The sequence below is a fragment of the Brassica rapa genome, chromosome A07 (genome assembly GCF_000309985.2).
Source record: "Brassica rapa cultivar Chiifu-401-42 chromosome A07, CAAS_Brap_v3.01, whole genome shotgun sequence".
In the NCBI taxonomy this organism is placed as follows: Eukaryota; Viridiplantae; Streptophyta; class Magnoliopsida; order Brassicales; family Brassicaceae; genus Brassica; species Brassica rapa.
In genome coordinates, this window is record NC_024801.2 from 1,102,121 (window position 1) to 1,122,060 (window position 19,940).

At 36.3% G+C, this 19,940-nt stretch overlaps 4 protein-coding genes across 6 annotated transcripts; 3 read left to right on the forward strand and 1 right to left on the reverse strand.

Annotated features, from left to right (window-relative positions):
* Nucleotides 1–43: 43 nt before the first annotated feature.
* Nucleotides 44–2,324, reverse strand: LOC103828323 (plant intracellular Ras-group-related LRR protein 6). Its single transcript, XM_009103930.3, has 3 exons — nt 1,673–2,324; nt 966–1,135; nt 44–871 (listed from the first exon to the last, which is right to left on the reverse strand). The coding sequence occupies exons 1-3, from the start codon at nt 1,970–1,972 to the stop codon at nt 187–189; spliced, it is 1,155 nt and encodes a 384-aa protein (XP_009102178.1). The 5' UTR covers nt 1,973–2,324; the 3' UTR covers nt 44–186.
* Nucleotides 2,325–2,983: 659 nt separating this feature from the next.
* Nucleotides 2,984–3,566, forward strand: LOC103828324. Its single transcript, XM_009103931.3, has one exon. It carries the CDS (start codon nt 3,230–3,232, stop codon nt 3,458–3,460), a length of 231 nt encoding a protein of 76 aa, XP_009102179.1. The 5' UTR covers nt 2,984–3,229; the 3' UTR covers nt 3,461–3,566.
* A 10,732-nt stretch (nt 3,567–14,298) lies between these two features.
* LOC103828325 lies at nt 14,299–16,167 on the forward strand. Of its 2 annotated transcripts, none has more exons than XM_033275045.1 (8): nt 14,299–14,505; nt 14,582–14,643; nt 14,719–14,787; nt 14,858–14,937; nt 15,018–15,109; nt 15,202–15,495; nt 15,618–15,684; nt 15,774–16,167. In XM_033275045.1, the coding sequence occupies exons 1-6, from the start codon at nt 14,427–14,429 to the stop codon at nt 15,288–15,290; spliced, it is 471 nt and encodes a 156-aa protein (XP_033130936.1). In that variant the 5' UTR covers nt 14,299–14,426; the 3' UTR covers nt 15,291–15,495; nt 15,618–15,684; nt 15,774–16,167. The 2 variants fall into 2 exon arrangements, with proteins under 2 accessions (XP_033130936.1, XP_033130937.1); XM_033275046.1 differs by having other exon boundaries at nt 15,202–15,329; nt 15,413–15,684.
* Nucleotides 16,168–17,832: 1,665 nt separating this feature from the next.
* On the forward strand, nt 17,833–19,323 carry LOC103828327 (18.5 kDa class IV heat shock protein). Of its 2 annotated transcripts, none has more exons than XM_009103933.3 (2): nt 17,833–18,345; nt 19,051–19,323. In XM_009103933.3, the coding sequence occupies exons 1-2, from the start codon at nt 17,900–17,902 to the stop codon at nt 19,079–19,081; spliced, it is 477 nt and encodes a 158-aa protein (XP_009102181.1). In that variant the 5' UTR covers nt 17,833–17,899; the 3' UTR covers nt 19,082–19,323. The 2 variants fall into 2 exon arrangements, with proteins under 2 accessions (XP_009102181.1, XP_033130935.1); XM_033275044.1 differs by having other exon boundaries at nt 17,835–18,354; nt 19,060–19,323.
* The last annotated feature ends 617 nt before the right edge of the window (nt 19,324–19,940 follow it).

Genomic DNA, 19,940 nt, shown 5'->3' on the forward strand with positions numbered 1-19,940 from the left:
CATAGAAAAACAGAGACCAGGTGCAAGCATATGTAAAGAAAAAAAAAAGAAATCTAGAATCTGATGAACATATTGAGATACTCTTTATACATTTTACTGATACTGAATATTAAAATGATAAACAAAATTAGGATTTTTGTGTCTATAGCTTGTAACAATTTGAAATCTGTGTTGTTGTCTTCAGTTTTATCTGCTGAAATAACTTCTTGGAGAAAAGAGACGGCGAGGGGAGAACATTCCAGAGTACCTCGGTGAAGCAAGACTGTCAATGGAACGGTACTCAGGCATGATGAACCCTTCTCTCTCTTCCCTATTCCAGCTTCTTGATCCACCATTGAACGTCCCATACTTCACTAGCTTACCAAACCCCCATGACTTCTTCTTGCTGGGACTTTTTGGTGCGGTACCATTTATCTTCTGTGTCAGATACTCTCTCACCACTTGCAAGTTCTGCTCCATCACCTCAGCAGGAGGGGACACAAGTGGGTTTCCCTCAACACTCAGCTTCCTCAGCCGTCTCATGCAGCCAATGGACTCAGGTAAGACAGTGATCTTGTTGTAGCTGACATCGAGCTCGATGAGGTTCATTAAGAGGCCAATTGAAGATGGGAGGGCTGTAAGGTACTGGAAGTTCTGGCTGACATTGAGGATCTCGAGGTTGATGAGATTCTCGAGGTCATCTGGGAGAATCATGAGGCAGTTGAGACGAGCATCGAGGGCACGGAGAGAAGTAAGGTGAGTAATGGAGATTGGGAGGCTAATGAGCTTGTTGGAGTTGACAGAGAGCTTCCTTAGATTGGTGAGTTCATATCCAATGGAGTCTGGTAATCTAATGAGTTTGTTGAAGTTTGCATTAAGTTCTTCCAGAGACCTGATCAAACCACAGACAGTGAATCATGTAAGTACATGTTTTATGTTTTTGGTTAGGGTGTTGTGAGAATGTTGTGAAAGTAATGGGGTGAAACCTGCAATGCTGGATAGATTTGGGAAGGGAAACAAGAAAGTTGCCGGAGACGTTGAGGGTCTTGAGCTTGGAGAGACAGCCAATAGAATTTGGAAGAGCTTTGAGCTGATTAGAATGAACATCTAATGCTATTAAGTTGAGTAGTCTTGCTGTAAGTGATTCTGGTATGGTCTGTGTTACATTCAATAATGTCCCAAAAAATTTATTAAGAAACATGAAAAATGTATAGTCAGAAACAACATATTTCACATATTTTCAGCATTAAAATACATAATGCAAAGGTGCTTATATTTATGCATTGATAAATCCAAGATAAATATTTGTACATGCTTCTAAATATGTACTGAATCAAGCAAGAGAATATAAAATATACATTATATCGTTGCAAAGAGTGCTGATGATATGATTCTGGTATGGTCTGTATTATATCCAAAAATACCCAAAGTATTAAGAATCAAACATAACATATTTCACATAATTCCAGCACCAAAAATACATTATAAGTAAGAAAGCTAGAAATTTGGATTATCCATCCTAAAATGAAAGTAATGATTAATGACAATAATGAATAACAAAACAAAAAGGAATAATTGCAAAGGTGCTCTTATAATCTGCATGATCCATCCAAGAGAAATGAAGTATATATTTATGATGGTTCAAGCACGAGAATATAAATATGTAATTCAAATTGTGTGTTTAGATATGAACCTGGAGATAATTGTTGGAGAGATCAAGCTTGCAAATCTGAGCTAGATTGATTGATGGATTAGGGAGAGATTCTAAGGCCATCCCACTCATGTTCACAACTTCTAATCTCTCTTCCTCATTGTTAATGTTGAATGATGGCGATCTAGGTGATGATGGTGACCTAGGTGATGATGACGGTGAAGATGGCGATGATGATAATGGTGATTTCCTACTTTGGTGTTGATCCATCATCATCATCGTCATCATATGTTCCTTGATCGGTGCCTGTGGTTGCTGATGATATGTCTCCTCGCATATCATCTTTATATATTTGTGTGTTTGTCTATATGTTTGTGTATATGGTTGGAGAAGAAGGGAATGATCAAATGATAAGAGGAGAGGTTAGAGCTTATATGGTGTTTGTGTATCTGTACGGAGAGGCTAGCTAGAGAGATGTACGGACGAGAAGTTTTGGTGGCGTTTAAAAAGGAAGATAATCAATTTAAATTAAACAAAATATTTAAAGCCATAAATAAATAGATTATTTGGGTAAGTATAGATTAAAAAGTCAAATACTCCGCAAATCATTCCTATCTTTCTATCAGCAACCTTTTAAATCCTCTTATTCAAATTATTTTGTTGGCATCCTTTGACTAAATCAAAATGATTTCTTCATTATTATTATTCAGAAAAAATACATTGAATGGCATAAAAATCTGTATATTCCAATAAAATTCTACTTGACACATTATCAATTTATATAAGTACGTAGAGCTAATAAGCTTTTTAACTGTAGTTAACAACTAGTCAACTGTGAGTCATGCTGATTGATGAGTAAGTATAAAAATGAAATCCAATCTGTGAGTTTATGTCATCCAAAACACATGTGACGACATCCAAATAGATGGCAAATAAGTGAAACAAAATCTCTGAGCTTGCAACTCCTCCGTTGTCTTCATTCAGAAGGCAGCCAATACAATGGTGTTCAACATAAGGAGAGCTCCTCCAAACCGTCATATGAGGCGGTGGATCAAGGATATCGCGAAAATCACTTCCAATGCATTTGCCAAAGCATTTTTACCACTTTTGTCAGAATGGTTTTGGTCTCAACGCTCCTAATATACAACTCGGACAGCAACATCAGTTTCATTTTGCCTTGGATAAAAACTTGGGAGTCTGAAACTGGTTTCTGGGGATATAAGTTAAGAAGTTGGCTGAGGATAATTCTCTCCTACATGTCCTTAAATCACTATTGCATGGGCATATACGAAATTACGAATCAAATAATAATAATTTCGATACAAAAAATAAAAAAATTCGGTATCGATAACAAGATGTTATCAGAAATGAAAGTTAAAATATTTTTAACCATAACCATGAAATTTTCGTAAATAAATCAAACCGTTGAGGGTTTTATTTTGACTCATCGTCCACGAATCCGTCGAAAGAAACCTTCACACCAAACACCGACACGTAAACATGTTCACCGTGCTACGTGTCACCGAAGCTCGCGTCATGGATCGAAAGTGTTAAAAGAAACAAGAAAATCTTGAGAGAGCTGTGGGAGAATAAAGAGAGATGGAGGCAACGAAAGAGAAGATGGAGAAGGAACAGAACAAGAGGAGAGACGAATCTGCCGTCAAGAATGATGCAGGAAAGGCCGATGACACGGTCAGAGCGATCGTTCGCGAATCCATAATTGAAGGCGGAAGCGACGGTAACAGAGACGGAGGTGATAGCGCTCGCAAGCCGGAGGACATTCTTGCTTTCTCAAGAACCGTACGGAAGATCGATTCCTCGCTTGAGTAGTTTTATGTATTCTGTTATTTGTACTTTTTGCTTCGGTATGTTATTTTCTTCTTTTACTATCAATCAACTAGCAAAATAAATAAAGATTAAACAACTTCGTTCTACACTTGATTGATACACAGAAGTTAAAACTTGTCTTAATATTGGTTGAACTATGAGTAACCTTTAATTTCTTGGGTACCTTATTAAGGTTCAGATTGGATTATTACAAATTTTGGTACTATATTCATAAAGTTCCACTGAAATACTTTGAAGTTTTGAGTCAGGTTTTATGGATTAATAATCTGAGTGGATCAAATGCTGGTATAGGACAAAGGGGATAAAAAAATCTAAAATGGACCTCTTCTATTTTAATTAAAAAATATATTAACAATAAATAAAAAATGGGGGTATAAGACCATAAGATCTTAAAAGATTAAATAGATTAAACATATTTATTAGTTTGTGTCATGACTATCCTATCCAGATTTGACTCGGATCCAGACCCAAAATCCGACCTAATCTAAACCCTAATCTCCTTCTTCTTTCTCTTCTTCTTCTCCATTAATATTCTTCCACGTTAAAACAAAATCAAAAATTTTCTTTAATAATCCACCAAATTTCTCCTTTTTTTATCCCAAATCGATCAACCCATAGTCATGTTTAATCAATTATATCTTATTTAGAATCAAATTTCATCTTTTATTTACGAAATTGAAGACAAAGAAGAACGCATAGTATTACTAAGACAACTAGTACAACTCAAACTAGTACAACTAGTACAACTCAAATTGATACAACTAGTACAACTACAATGAGTATATCTAGTATAAATAGTCAGGGTATAGCCATTATAACTTATACAAGTAAAACATGTATAACTAGTACAACTTTGCAATTAATAGAGAATAGTGATTTTTATTTTTTGTTTTCAGAGTATGAAAATGATTAAAAATGATGATGTAGAACCAAGAAGACATGTTAGTCTAATCTTCCCCGCCTACATGTATTAAATACATGAATAGTATGTTTTTAATAATATTTGATTAATGATTTGTTACAAGTTGTACTAGTTATACTAGTTGTGCTATTTTCGAAAAAAATCATCTTCATATTTTTGCTCTCGAGACCAAAAAGGTAGATACGGAACCAGAAAAAAAAATTAACCATGGTTCCAAATACACGAGTCACCTGAAAAAGGAGAGAGAGGGAGTGTCGACGATGAGTAAGAATGACTCATCGGCAATGAACAAAAAGGACTCTACTGTGAAAAAGAGAGGTGTCGCAACGAAGAAGAATAAATACACTGTGAAGAAGAAGAATAAGAAGATAGATACAGCAAAGAATAGTGAAGTCATGACGAAGAAGAGGAAGCTCGATGGTGGTGTCCACGGTGGTCCTCGTCAAATCTAACCAAGCAGGCTTGGAAACGCGAGAGAGAAACCGCATCTCCATTTGGTAAATAAAACAAAATATTGAAAACTCTCAATTAAAATAAATGAAATTTTGTCACCATTAACCAATTAAGATATTTGTTTGTTTATTTCATATGGTAAACATGATTTATTAGTCGTGTCACATATATCATTTGTTAGCTTGTTTAGTTGTACAAGTTATATTAGTTATACACATACAAATGATAGAAATCGTGTGGCCATGATCGAACAAGGGAAAATGATCTAGGGTTGAGAGAAAAAGGAAGTGGGTCCCAACCGAAAGAGAGAAAGAGAGAAGAAAGATCGTGTGGTTCAGATTATAAGAGGTGAGATGATCTAATGGTTGAGGATGCATTTTCATCAAGGGTAATATAGTCATTTATAATAAATAAAATAACAAGTAGTTGTACTAGTTTTCTAGTTGTACCGGCTGTACATAGTTGTACTAGTTTTTGAGTTGTACGAGTTTGTGCATAGTTGTACTTTGGCAGTGAAATCGTAAAATATCAGTTGTACCACATAATAAATACAATTACATCAGTTGTACCACTTATTTATGTTTACATGTCTTTGCCCGATTACAATGAAATCATCAATTTCGTAAAAATACATTTCATGTATGTTTTCCAAAAATTTAGTGGACAAACAAGTTAACAAACCTTAAAAGTATAAGGTAGATCATGTAAGCTTTTTTTTGATGAAATTTTCAATTTATTGATCAATCAGAAAATGCCATTTACAAAGAATAGGCTAGCTATAAATTGGAGCTTAAAACTATATACTTGCTAAATTTGTAAAATTCTAATCAAAGACTTCAAACCATCTCCTAAGAAGTCCATTGAACTTGTGCCCCGCCTTGTAACCAAGAGAGCTAATCCGATTCTTGATTCCTCTGTTAATTATTTTGATCATTTGATCAGTTCCCTGATGACCTTGTTGGTGCCTTCGAGTATTCCGTTCTCGCCAAATATGGTACACGACAGCCTGGAACACTAGACGAATGAGAATCATATCCATCTCATTGGACGTGCCTGCTTGAATATACTTTAGCATATCATGCCAGTCTGGGTTTATCCTCCTTCCAACCAATCTGCTAGCGAGACGATCCCATACTGTATAAGAGTATGGACATGCGAAAAACAAATGATCTCGTGTCTCATCTCTTTCACCACATAACACACAGCCCTGGTGGATTCCCCACTTTCTCATTCTGTCCCCTGTAGATAGCCTGTTCTGAATCGCAAGCCAGACTAGGAATGCATGCCTAGGGATCCCTTGTGTGAACCAAACACTTCTACTCCAAACTACTTCATCTCGCTTGCTCCGTATCTGCTCCCATGTTTTCGCTGCATTGAAGCTGTCTTGATAAACCCCTTCTTCATATCTCCAAAGGAACGTATCAGGTCCCTGCGAAACATTAGGAACTGGTTCGATCTGGACTCTATGATGCAGCTCATGATAATGTCGACTCCGTTGGCCCCTTATATTCCACTGGCCCTCGGAGACAGCATCACTAACTCTAGCGTTACGTGGAACCCCAAGATAACGCGTACCGGTTGCTCCTGTAATATTAATGAGCTTCCCCATACGTAGCCAGTCGTCGTGCCAGAAGAAAGCACAGTTACCATTCCCCACTTCGACCCTAATGAACTGATACGCCATATCTCTCATCTTGAGAAGTTTCCTCCAAATCCAGGAGCCCAAAGTGTCATCTCGAACATCCCAAAAAGAACTGTGCCGGAGAAGGTAATGTTGAATCCATGAGACCCAAAGAGACTTAGAGACAGTGAATAGCCTCCAGATCAATTTGAGCGCAAAGACTCTAACCGAGTCACGAAGCCTTCTGATTCCCAGTCCCCCCTCTGATTTAGGATAACACAGATCGTCCCATTTTACTTTAGCTTTATGTGTCTGGTTAGGAGAACCCGACCACAAGAAAGCACTGCATAAACTTTCTATAGCATCCAAACAGCCCATGGGTAGTATAAATGCGGAGCTCCAGAAATTCACAATGCTGGAAACTACTGACTTAATCAGCTGTAGGCGTCCTGCGAAAGAGAGAGTCTTGTTTGTCCATGATAGCATACGTGATCTGATTTTGTCAATGAGCGGCTCGTAGTCAAGTTTGGTCAGCGCCTTAGTAGTTAGAGGCAAGCCCAAATACCGAATAGGTAAGCTGCCTACTGCAATCCCTAAACTGAGAGCTTCGTCACAGACAGCTGCAGTACCCGGTCCTGAAGCATATAGAGATGACTTTGAGGCATTTATATGCAATCCTGACATGTTTGCGAACTTTTCCATAGTCTGCATTACCCCCTTCAAAGAGTCTACTGTCCCATTGGTGAAAACTAAGATATCATCAGCGAAGCTCAAATGTGTAAGCCCAACTCCTTGGCATTGAGGGTGATATCCAAATAAACCTGCACCGGCTTCTTGATTCAGCATCTTAGACAACACGTTGTTGATGATGACATATAGATATGGAGAAAGAGAGCATCCTTGTCTTATGCCTCTTGCGCTTGTGAAGAACCCTTCTAGACTTCCATTAACGGAGACTGAGAAGGCTGCTGTAGAGATACAAATGTTGATCCAATGGATAAAAAGATCAGGTAGACCCATCGCTCGCAGAACATCAGTAATAAACGACCATCTTACTGTATCGAAAGCCTTCGATATGTCAAACTTAATGGTGCATCTGTCTGTATTCTTCTTCTTGTGATATCCATTGACCAACTCTGAAGCGAGCAGTACATTTTCCAGCAGGAGTCTTCCCTTAATAAAGGCACACTGGTTGGCCTCTATAGCTTCAGGGAGAATTTCTTTGAGTCTAGACGCGAGGATCTTGGAGATAACTTTATACAAAAAGTTGCAGCAGGCGATTGGCCTATACTCCTTCATTGTCCGAGCTGATTCTGTTTTGGGGATAAGAGAGAGGATCGTCGCATTGACTCCAGTGGGTAGAAACCCATATATAAAAAATGACTGCACAGCAACTATAAAATCTCTTCCTATTATCGGCCAAGCCGCCACATAAAACTCCTTGGTATAGCCGTCTGGACCAGAGACCTTATCATCAGGTAAGGAATGAATTGCTTCTTGTATCTCGGGAGGCAATACTGGAGCTACAAGCCTTGCTGCTGCGTGAAGATCGCACCTATAAGTAAGTAACTCCCTCAAACTGGTTATTGAAACGTCAGCTGCCCCATGGTCCTGAGATTGCAGGAAGCGTTGAAAATGTTGAACTGCTTCCCGGGAAATTGCTGCAGGGTCATTGAGAATCTCTCCACTCTCAGTATGAAGTTGTCGAATAGCATTCCAAGAGGCTCTGGACTGGACAGACCGGTGAAAGAAAGTAGTATTTAGATCCCCTGCAGCTAGCCAACGGATACAAGATTTCTGTCTGAAAAATTTCTCTTCTATGCGAGCCAGCTTATTCCACCTGTCTGATGCTACTGCAGCAGCCGCAAAAGTCATAGGATTTGGATCCCTCAAAACCTGATTCTGACAGTCGCACATCACCTCGTAAGCTTGCTTGGTACGAGCAGGCAGATCACCATAATGCGTTTTATTCATGAGTCTCATCTCATACTTCAAGGCCTTAAGTTTTTTATGGAACATCCCCAAAGAAGCCCGTGAGTGAAAAAGTGATTCTGTGCTTTCCCACAACTTAGCAACTGTTGGTAGAAATTCCTCATGCTCTGTCAGATAATTGAAAAACCTGAAAGGCTTCCGCACCTCCTCTCTATTCTCAGACAGCTGAATAACACATCGGGCATGATCAGAGATTCCACCAGCTTCGAACTTGGCAAAAGACTTAGGGAAAACGCGCAGCCAGTCTCCATTAATGAGAGCCCTATCAAGCTTTTTCCCAATAGGATCTGTCTCTTGCTTGTTCCACCATGTAAAAAGAGCTCCAGTATAAGCCAAGTCAGTAAGCACACAATCGTTAACCACCTCCTGAAACTGTCGCATCCCTCTCTGATCAGTAAGGTAGTCATGAACCCGCGAATGTTCCCCTGAAGATAACGTGACATTGAAATCTCCTAAGAGGATCCAAGGCATATCGAGATGCTTATAAGCTGCAAGTGTGCCTCGCATATCTTCCCACAGCTCTCTACGCTCAGCTTCAAAGTTAGAAGCGTATACCGCAGAACAAATAAACTGCTCCTTCGTCTCAGGTATTTGAACGGCACAAGTGATAACTTGAGAACTCTTGTGCAACATAGTGACCTGCACTCTATCGGACCAGCAAAACCAGATCTTTCCAAGACGATGGTGATCATAGTTTGTGATTGAAGACCAACCCGGTAGAGCTGCCTTCATGCACTTACTATGATTTTCTTCTCTTACTCTTGTCTCCAGTAAACAGCCAAATAGTGGCTTCTCCTTCGTTATCCATCTATGTACAGCTACGTGTTTGCGTGACATATTAAAGCCACGCATGTTCCATGCAAAAAAAGACGTCATAACTTCCGAAAGGAAGTTTTTTTAGCTGCTGCTGAATGAGCCTGCACCAACCTCAAGTCTCTTGAATTCACAACTTTCCTTCTGGAATTTTTATTGACAACAGACTGCTGAGCTTTACCCTCTCTCTTCGTTTCCCTTGGCACTTCAGTCTTAGTCACCACTGGTACCAGCTCCCCTTCCTCAATGTCATCTAATTCACCCTCGTCCTCTGAAACAGCCAGAACATTGAAACGAGATGGGGATACCATAATGCCATTACTAGTTCCTTCTCCTGTCTCACTTGGTACTTTGTTATAAGTAGAGCCATTTTGCACCAGTGACCACTGCTTCTGCTCTGTTCTGTCAAATACAAACGCTTCCACATATCCCTCCGCATTCAATGGTGGAACAGTACTGTCACCACATCTTGCTCCCTCACCATACATCTCAATCAGTCGATCACTTGTAGAACCCACTTCAGTTGACTTCTGCACTGCCAGATCCTCTAACTCCTGCAATAACTTTCCCACCACGTTCTGATTCTGTCTCGCACCAACCTCTACAACCTCATTTGATTCTGAAGTGCAGATCTCTTTTCCCTTAGCAGACTGAGCCTTCAAAATCTTAACCTGAGGTGAAATACACTCCACTCCCTTATGTCCCCACGCCTTACACACACTGCATTTTGGAGGCAGCCAAGGGTAACAAACTTCAACCGAAACCTTCTCCCCATTAGCATCCTGGAAATCAATCCTCTCTACCAGCTCCTTATGAAGATTAACTTCCACTAGGAGTCGTGCAATATCCAAACGAATACACCTCTCTGTACTAGGATGCAGCTTAACAAACTTGCCAACACCCTTAGCCAGACACTTCAAACCCTTTGCTGAAAATAAATGACTAGGCACTCCCCTCAAATCAATCCACATTGGCATGGAAGTGAGGTCAGGCTTCAGAGTTGCAGTCTCTGGAGACCATTCATTCACCACCAGTGGGATATCCGCTATGTGCCAGTACTTCTTCTGCAGGACTCTTCCTCTCATTTGTTCATTCTCGATACGGAACAAGACTGTATTCTTCTCAATAAATTGAACATCAACCTTAGTCTTGCTCTTTGGATTAGCCCAGATCCGATTTACAGTGGCATGGATTGATCCTACATGAGGAGCATCTCCAATGAAATAGCCCACAATGTAGCATCTCCACAAAGGATTTGCGTCAGATAAGACCTCTGTTGGGATCACCATTGATACCACTCCATTAGTTTCCTCAAAAACAGGTTGTAACGATGCTTCCCTATCCCTCGTCCAAGGTGAGATCGGCGGAGGAGAGCCCTCTGCTACACCATCTTTGACTGGAGATTTCTCCAAATCCCACTCAGAGGGTTTCGTCAGTACCTCTCCCGATACTGCATTCTCCTCCCCAGCCTCCGACAAGGTGTTCTCTGTCTTCGAAGTCTCATCACGCTCTTCTCCAGAAGGTTTTTCCTTGGCTCCAGGTGGGTCTTCTGAAATCGCCGTCGCCGTCTCCATTAGGGTTTCCTTGGCTCCAGGTGTTCTCTGATGTTCATGTAAGCTTGTGGAGTTCTGTAATAATTTTGAAAAAAAAAATCCAAAACATCAAATAAATTAAGAGAAACTTATGAGTACATACAAATTGAGATATTTGATTGTTTTTTTTCTCATATGGAATACCAAATTGGTATTGTCAAATTTATGAAATGTCAAAGTTGTACCAGTTATACCAGTAATACTCATTTAATATATAATAAAAATGATATCAATATTTTCACTTCTTAGCTTTGCAAAATTATGTTTGATGTTTGTTTATCATTATAATATGACTAATATAGTTGATAAATCTCAAATAAAACATATGAAATTTTATCATTATATAAAAATTAGGATATTGGAATCTGAATGTTGATACTGCTTGTATTTTTTGCCAAGCATCTATGGAGTCAGTTCATCATCTTTTCTTTGAGTGTCTTTTCTCAGAGCAAATTTGAAAGGGGTAGCAAAGGGGATACTGAATGATAGATATACTGTGAGCTGGAATGAGATAACAAGGATTCATATTGATAAAAGTTAGGGTAGTATTACTCTCTTTACAATAAGATACTTGTTTCAAGTGACAGTTCATAGCATATGGAGAGAGAGAAATAGGAGAAGGCATAGCAAGGCAGCTTCACCTCCTGCTCTCATTACCAAGCTGATTGACAAGACTGTGAGAAATAAGTTCTCAATCATTCAAAAGAAGGGGGATAAGAAGCTGGCAGGAGGGTTACAATTTTGGTTTTCAACAAGATAAAGGAGCCCTAGTAGGAATGAGAGCTAGATGCCCAGTAGGAGTGAGAGCTGGGTAGATTTGAGAAGGTAGATGGATGTTATGAGGAGGTAGATAAGAAGAGTTGAAGAAAGAATTTCCTATTTGTTTTTTTATCAAATCTTGTATAGAAAAATCTAGGAAAAGACACACATAGTTGTAACAAGGTTTTTTCTTTTTGAATTAAATTTAACATTCAATTCAAAAAAAAATTTAGGATATTTGTTTGTTTATTTCATATATAAAACATGATTTACTAGTCGTGTTAATTATAGTAGCTACATATTATATATAGATTATAACATTTATATACCAGTTATAAAATTTCTTAACATGTTCAGTTGTACGAGTTATATTAGTTATACCCAGCCGAATTGAAGAAAGAGATAAGGAAGATCCTATGGTTGTAACTGAAGAAGGAAGAAATGATCATGCGGTTGAGATTAAGAGAGAAGAGAGAAGGAGAGATAGATGTAATCGTGTGGCTATGATTAAATCGTAGACAAGATGATCTAATGGTTATGGTTGATATTTCATTAATGGCATTTTCGTAAATATCATATTTTCTTCTTTCTTTATGTTCATGATCCGACGACTCTAGTTTAAAGAGAAAAAAAAAGAATCGAATGGCTTATATTGTTCTTTCATTAATGGCAATATTGTAATTTTCTAATTATTGTCCCATCAATACCATTAAAAGAGGATCATTCACTTAATAAAAATTACACTTTCTCAAAAATACCCTTATTTTTACAAAGGATGAATAAAATTCATTAATGGCATTTAAGTCTTTTGTTTTTGGGCCTACATATACACCTAAATAGATCTATAAATAATGAGCCTATATATATTTAAAAGATATACTAACTTTAAATATAATATATGTATAAATATATTACGAACTATAAATAAATTAGCAAACATGAAAATATCATTTTCTTAAATATACATTTTTTCAATACAAACCAAAATCTTATATCCTACACCATATATCATATACATATTTGAATATCATTTTTCCATTTATAATGTCATTTTATACATAATATTGATATGGCAATTACGAGTGTTCAAGAAAATTTTAAAAACTATATTAAAATTAATTTTTAAATCTAAAATAAAAACACAAACTTATAATAGGTTATTAATGAAGAAAATAAACTAATATTGTCATATCAATAAGTTTTTTGTATTATCATTTTTTATTTGGATAACATAATAAAATTTTATCAAATTCTAAGGAATCACTAATTTATGTAATATTAATAAATATATGAGTAATTTAATCAATTTTAAAAAAAATTACTATTAGATATTTTGTAATCGGATCAATGGTATCAGATTGCAGGTTAATAGTGAGTTTTTGGATTTTTACCTGGTTATATCAGATTTTTAATTAACGAATTTTTCATTAAATCCGAACTGGATTATATACAATGTATCGGGTCTATAGGTCCAACCATGAATTTAAGTCAAATATGAAAACAAATCTTAAAACTCAAACATTATCATAGAACAACTACCATATTTCAAAAAAATACCATATTTTGAAGAGAAAAAAAATGATAAAACTCTAAAAACTCAATTGTTATGGTTTGACACAAAAATAATGGTAATTTGAAAAATCAGTTTTCGATTAATAAATAAAAAACAAACAAACCTGCGCTTTCTAAGCGCGGGTCAAAATCTAGTATAGATTAAAATAGGTGGTTGTAGAATTTTTTTCACCTATTTGTCCCATTTGAGATTAAAGTCCGAAAGTCCAATCTGAGTTAACGAAAGTTTCAATACAAAACTAATCTATCATTTAAGCAATATTCAAAATTAAATTAAAAAATTTAGTAATTTTAAATTTTTTGGATGCTCAATTCGAATCAGTATCCAGTCTCTAAAATATATATATATATATATAATAATAAAAGGGATATATGAGGAGTAGTGAGGATGTCCACGTCAGACAATAAAATCGACCAATCAGGAGATTCGTTTTTGACACGTCAAATCCTCTTTGTCGACATGGGCCAAATGTGTTAGCTTTTTCAAAAAAATGTTTGTGGTCCATCTGAGACCCATCTGAGACCCTCTCTTTTGTGCGGAAACCCTGGGACTAAAACTTCAATGGCGATTACTTAGCTCCACTTAACCAAACTCTGCGTTTTATGTTTTAGTTGATTTAAGGGTTTCATTGTTCTCTTTCTTCGACCTTTCAGCCTTGCCGTCTTCGCTGATTTTAACATGCAAACCGACGATTTGTTTTCTTAAGAGAAGAAGGAGCCAGTGCGCCGTAGCATGGAGCAGACGGTGGCGTGGATGAGATGGCGGCTTTGGTGCGTCGTAGGGCACAGCGTAAGGAGAGGAAGTTGATGACCGTACGGTGGATTGTTTCCGTCGGAGGAGTAAGGTAGCTGAGGAGGTGGCTGTTGATTTCCACAACCGTAACAGTAACCTGACATCGCTGGAAACGAAAAGGTAAACACTTTTCAAAAGAGATCGAAGAAGAGAATGATTTAGCCTTAAAGCTCTGTTTCTTTTAGTTTTTGATAGACTTTTTTTTTTCTACATGACTTAGGAGAAAGAAGCAAAGAAAGAAGCTTTCAGGAAGTATTTAGAGTTCAGTGGAGTTATTGATTCTCTCACCAAAGGTATTGTTTCTTTTTGTACATTACACCATTACTAAAACATAATGCAACAGTTTCTGTATCAAATAGTTTGATCGTTTTCTGACATAATAATTTGATTTATACTCTTTCGTATGTTCTGGAACACAATGTGGGTTTCGAATGTACTTCTGGTTGTTTTGTATGAGCAGGATGACAAGCAGTTCCTGGACACCTTTGTTTCCAACCAATATGTACACAGGTGATCATAGCTTTTATGAACTTAATCCACATATGACTTATGTTCTTATGAATAAGATCTAGGCCTTGCAGCGCAGATAGTTCATGTGGTAATTGCTGCAACTTTGTTGAATTCCCCCGTAAACTCTTAACCGGTCAGGTACTGATAACTTTCTCTGCTGATATACATCTTCAGCTGTCCGTTTTTATGATCGTTAATGGTTGATTTCTGCAGGACATGTCCTACAAAGATCAGTCAATACTGTATGAGCCCATCAAAGAGCTTGATATCATGTTAAACCAAGTGAGTTAAAACCACCACCTGTGCCTTATCAATTCTGTTGAGGAAATTTCAGACTTTTGTTTTGTTATAAACTGTTTTAGTAGATGCAGGAGTTTCAGTAGATATAATTTCAGGCGTGAATGATCCAGTAACTTTGCATTATCTCAGCAGGTTTGCAAATACATAACAAAAACTAGAAAAAAAATGTTAGTATGGACATATTATCTTAAGGCCATTTTCCTTTTCTACAGCCACCGATCAGTTGCCTTTTCCCCCTATCAGCACCTTATAACACCTTCAGATCATGTAGAAATCTTCACTCATTTGATGTGGATAATATCAGGTATGATTACTGTACATGATGGAGACAATCTCTTAACTGTAGTTCATTTTTTTAGCTAAACCTGTTGGGCTCTTATTGACATTTTCTTGCAGATTTCTTGGAACTTATGGTAAGAAAATCAATGACCTTCACAAGTACTCAGAAGCTAAAAGCAAGCTTGATTTTGTCGAAAGAGCACTGAGGTGGAGACATCTTGCTCCCACTGCACCTAATACACTCTGTGAGAATTCACCTCCCCCTTGCAAAATATACATTTTAAAACTTTCATTTTTGAGTCTATTGGTTGGATTCACTTCTTTGCAGACTGTTATCCTTTCACTGATGGAGACTCTTTCGTGATTGAAACTTGCCCTCATGTCATAAATATAACAACTGTTTGGTAAAAGGTACAATCTCCTTCCATAGAGATTGATTATATGATTATATAAATACATGGTAGATACTTTTTTTTTTGTTTCTTGGGTCAAATAGTGCTCTAAGTATGCTGGGTAATATATTAATGTTGCAGGGTCAGAAGGTCAGCTGGTTAGGTTATCTGCATTCCTAAATTTTGTGAGATCGGTATTGCTGTTGCAGTGAGTTGAATTTGAGAAGATACCATCCTCAGTGGAATTCAATTCTTCTTTTGTATCTCAATTCATCAAATATGGTTGTTCTTTGGCAGAAGAACTAAAGGAATCTGGAGTGTCACACGCGTAGCTTTAACATTCAGTTATAAAGTTAATCACAACACTGGAAAATGTAGGTCTCTAGGTCATACCAAATAGATATATGTTATGTATTTTCCAGAGAAATACTTTTTGAGATCTTTGGAAGTGTTATTGTATTATTTCATTACTTTGTATATATAATTTTATAAATTCCAGAGTTTTTTTTAGAAAACCAAACTATTACAATTCTATATTGTTCGATGTTCGTATAAATTGTTAAAATTTTAAACCTGAATTTCATATCTCTTGCCTTACACTATTTAATTTATATACTAACAACTGCGTAAATAAATATTAACCCATAAATCTCAGGTTTTGAACTTGAAACCGCTAATAACGCTAATGATCGATCAAATCATTACGAAGATAAGATATTAAAATATAACACATGATTTTACCGGTCATTTTTATATTAACCTAATCAAGCTGTTTCACTATTAGTGTTCCATTTATCACCACTATAGACAACCTGGAGAAACAAAAAAAAATGACAATCCCGTACACAAAACTACACAAGGCATCAATAACTAATCCAGAGACACCGCCAGGTCAGCCGTTTGTAAAAAAGTATCATATTTAATTTTCTTTTTGTGTGTGTGTATATATATGTTTGTGTAAAATTTTTTGTTGAAATAAATTTGAGATTTATTTAGCAATTGCATGGGTGGTGGCAATGATAAGTAACAACTAAATTTGGTTTGGTCTTTCAAATTAACTGAACACTAATTAATAAGTTATTTAGTTAGATAACAACTGAATACGACAGTTTCTAAGTTTATGAAAAAATTAACCTAACAAATTAGATTGTGTCCAATGATAAAAAAAATTATTTTAGAATGTATTTACAACCAATAAGGAGAAAATAAAAGCCGGTAGTAGATGAGAAGGACGATGTCAAGAAAGAAGAGCATAGGTTCCTCACTTAGTAAGCATGACTGAGTGATCTTATTTTTTGACAAAGAAGCTTACCCTATTTCTGAAGGAAAAAAGTCAGGTTTTTGATAGAAGCCCGGTTTTTTTCTATGGTTTGGTTTTGCTTAATTATGTCATATTTTCATTTATATTGTTTTCTCATAAACTATGCCCATGTTTGGATGACAATACTCTTTTGTAGTTTTGGTTATAATTTGACTTAACTTATCCCGAATCATAAGATGATTCAGTTTGGCATAAAAATAACAGATTTAAATCATGGGCTATTTTAAACAGAAACCATGTTAACTAATTTTATTTATCCTATTTCTGCTGAGATTTTATCAACGCCATTTGACAAATTTTCTACAAATTTTTTTTCTTGGTCACTTAGAAAACATTTTCAATATGTATATCAAACCAAGTTTGCCTAGCTGTGAACTTAGTTAGACCAGTGAACTTAATTTCTCAACTGAAATAAACGAAGTAAGAAACCTGTTAATATGTTGGTTTGTACTTCCTTCTGAGGACGGAAGACTTATAAATGTGAACTCAATAACTCTAAAACCATAAGAATGGTTAAATCATTTGTAAATTTATCAATTATTTAATATAAAAATAATCAAAATAAAATAGATTTCTGAACATTACTAAAGTTTAATAACTGCCGGTCCATTTTTCTGACCATTCTATATACAATTTCCTAAAAAATATACAACAAATTGTGAATTTAACCATTTTGAATTCATTGGAAAACAATGAATACATAAAATAAATTTAAAATTTCCAAATAAATTTTGATTTTTCTATTATTTTGTAATTTATAATTGATTCTAATGTACATTTACAAATACAAATGTTAAGTTATAAATTCTAAATACAAATGTTAAGTTATAAATTCTAAAGCTATAAAAAACAAATCCGGGTGTAGCCCGGAACAGTTCCTAGTACCTATAAAAGTTCCACGAGGACATTTTCTTGAAACCCCGGATTTTGGGTTCTCTAGCTTGGAAAAGAGAGAAAGAGAGGCTTTTGCGTAAAGCCCATTGGGCTTTATACTTCCCACCACTATGTCCGGTTACTCTTCTTATCTCTTCAAGAAAACTCTAGAACTTGTCTTGAAGATTTATTACAGCTCTCAGGTTCTCTATCACCTCAGTAGAAGAAAATGTCGATCATTCCAATCAACGATCGCCGGAGTATCTCTCCCGGCGATAGAATCTGGGAGCCATTCGAACTCATGAACACCTTCTTCGACTTCCCCTCACCTTCTCTCCTCCTCTCTCGCCACTTCCCCTCACTTTCCCCATTCTCTTCACCATCCACCGTCGAAACCCAGCTCAACTGGACGGAGACTCCGACGGCTCACGTTTTCAAAGCGTATCTTCCTGGAACGACTCAGGACGAAGCGATCGTGTTCGTGGACGACGAAGGATACCTCCAGATCTGCGCGGGAGACAACAAGTTCATGAGCAGATTCAAGCTTCCCGACAACGCCCTGAAGGATCAGGTGACGGCGTGGATGGAGGAGGATGGGTTCCTCGTCGTGTTCGTCGCGAAAGATGGTGCTTTTTCCCAGACGCCACCGGAGATCGAGGATAATCGCAATGTGAGAGTCGTGGATAGGGGTGGGCACTTTACCCGATATCCGAAGTGGCACCCGAACCCGATCCGAAAAACCCGAACCGAAATCCGAACCGAAGTAGCAAAATACCCGAACGGGTATTGAATAAGGAGAGATTGGATACCCGAACCCGAATGGATAATACCCGAACCCGAATGGATATCCGAAGATAACCGAACATATGTATAATTAACCTTATATTTCTAGTTTACATCTCTCATTTTATATAAAATATTTATATTGATACTACACATACTTTAAGTTCATATGATATACATACAATTACGGAAAAAATGATTTGTTACTCACTTAAAATGCATGTCAAGTTTTTTATTTCAAAAATTAACAAAAAGTTACATCCAAAATTAAAAAAAAAATAACTAAATTAATGTTTTTTTAGTTTTAAAATGTTATATCCAAATCTATTAACCATTCAATCTATTAAAAATAAAAAATTAGTTAATTAAAAGTTATATTTTTAAATACAAGAAACTTGAGAAATGAAAATTTTAGTTTTTTTTTTCAAAATCTAAATATCCGAACCCGATCCAAAATAACCGAATCCGAACTAAAAATACCCGAACCCGACCCGAAGTACAGAAATACCCGAACGGGTTCTACACCTCTATACCGAAATACCCGAAAATCCGAAATACCCGATCCGAACCCGAACGGGTACCCGAACGCCCACCCCTAGTCGTGGAGATCACCGGCGATGATGATTAAATTAAGTCTGGGGACTTTTGAAACCTGTGTACTAAAATAAACAGAGTAATCATGTCTTTAGGTTTGTGATCGGAAGTCCTTTGTGACCTTGTGTGATGAAGTCTCTTGTGTTATAAACCAAACTGTGTCGTTTTACTGAATTGAAAAAAAAAGTTATGTATAATAGAGAAAATTTGGAAGGAACAAATGTCTACCAAAATAGCTTATCAGTAAATAAGAAGTAGCGGAAAAGAACATTTTGTTTCGCTTTGATTAATAATGAAAACGATATATATGATCTAAGTTCTTTCCTATAAGGTTTGGTAAATTTAGAATTAACATTTAAGGAAATTTTGTTTTGATGAGCTGAAAACTTACCTGAATTATCTTTTTTTTTTTTTGCAAAAGGCCAAAAACAAATGAAAAAGTGGATGAGCCAGTACAATTTTCTTACAAATCATAAAATAGCTACATCTTGTAATTGGTATCCAGTTGATCATAAGAAAATGTCAGTACACATCAAAATATCAAACTGGTCGGTTTTCAGAAGATACAATTTTCTTACAAATCATAAAATGTAAATTTTTATCTGAAGTTTTAGAATGTTGTTCATTGTCTATCTACCAAAGATGTTGTACATGTAGCATCATCTATTGATCCAAGTGTCAAGCAAAAAGCTACATCTTGTAATTGTTATGCAGTTGATCATAAATAAATGATAATATATGATGATATAACTGATAATTTGAATAAGGTTAAAAATCGATAAATTATACAGAAAAACTATTATTAGCAATTATATATAATAAAAATTTATAATATTAATATATAATATTATATATTTTTAAAATAAAGTATATATTAGTATAGTTTGCAAATC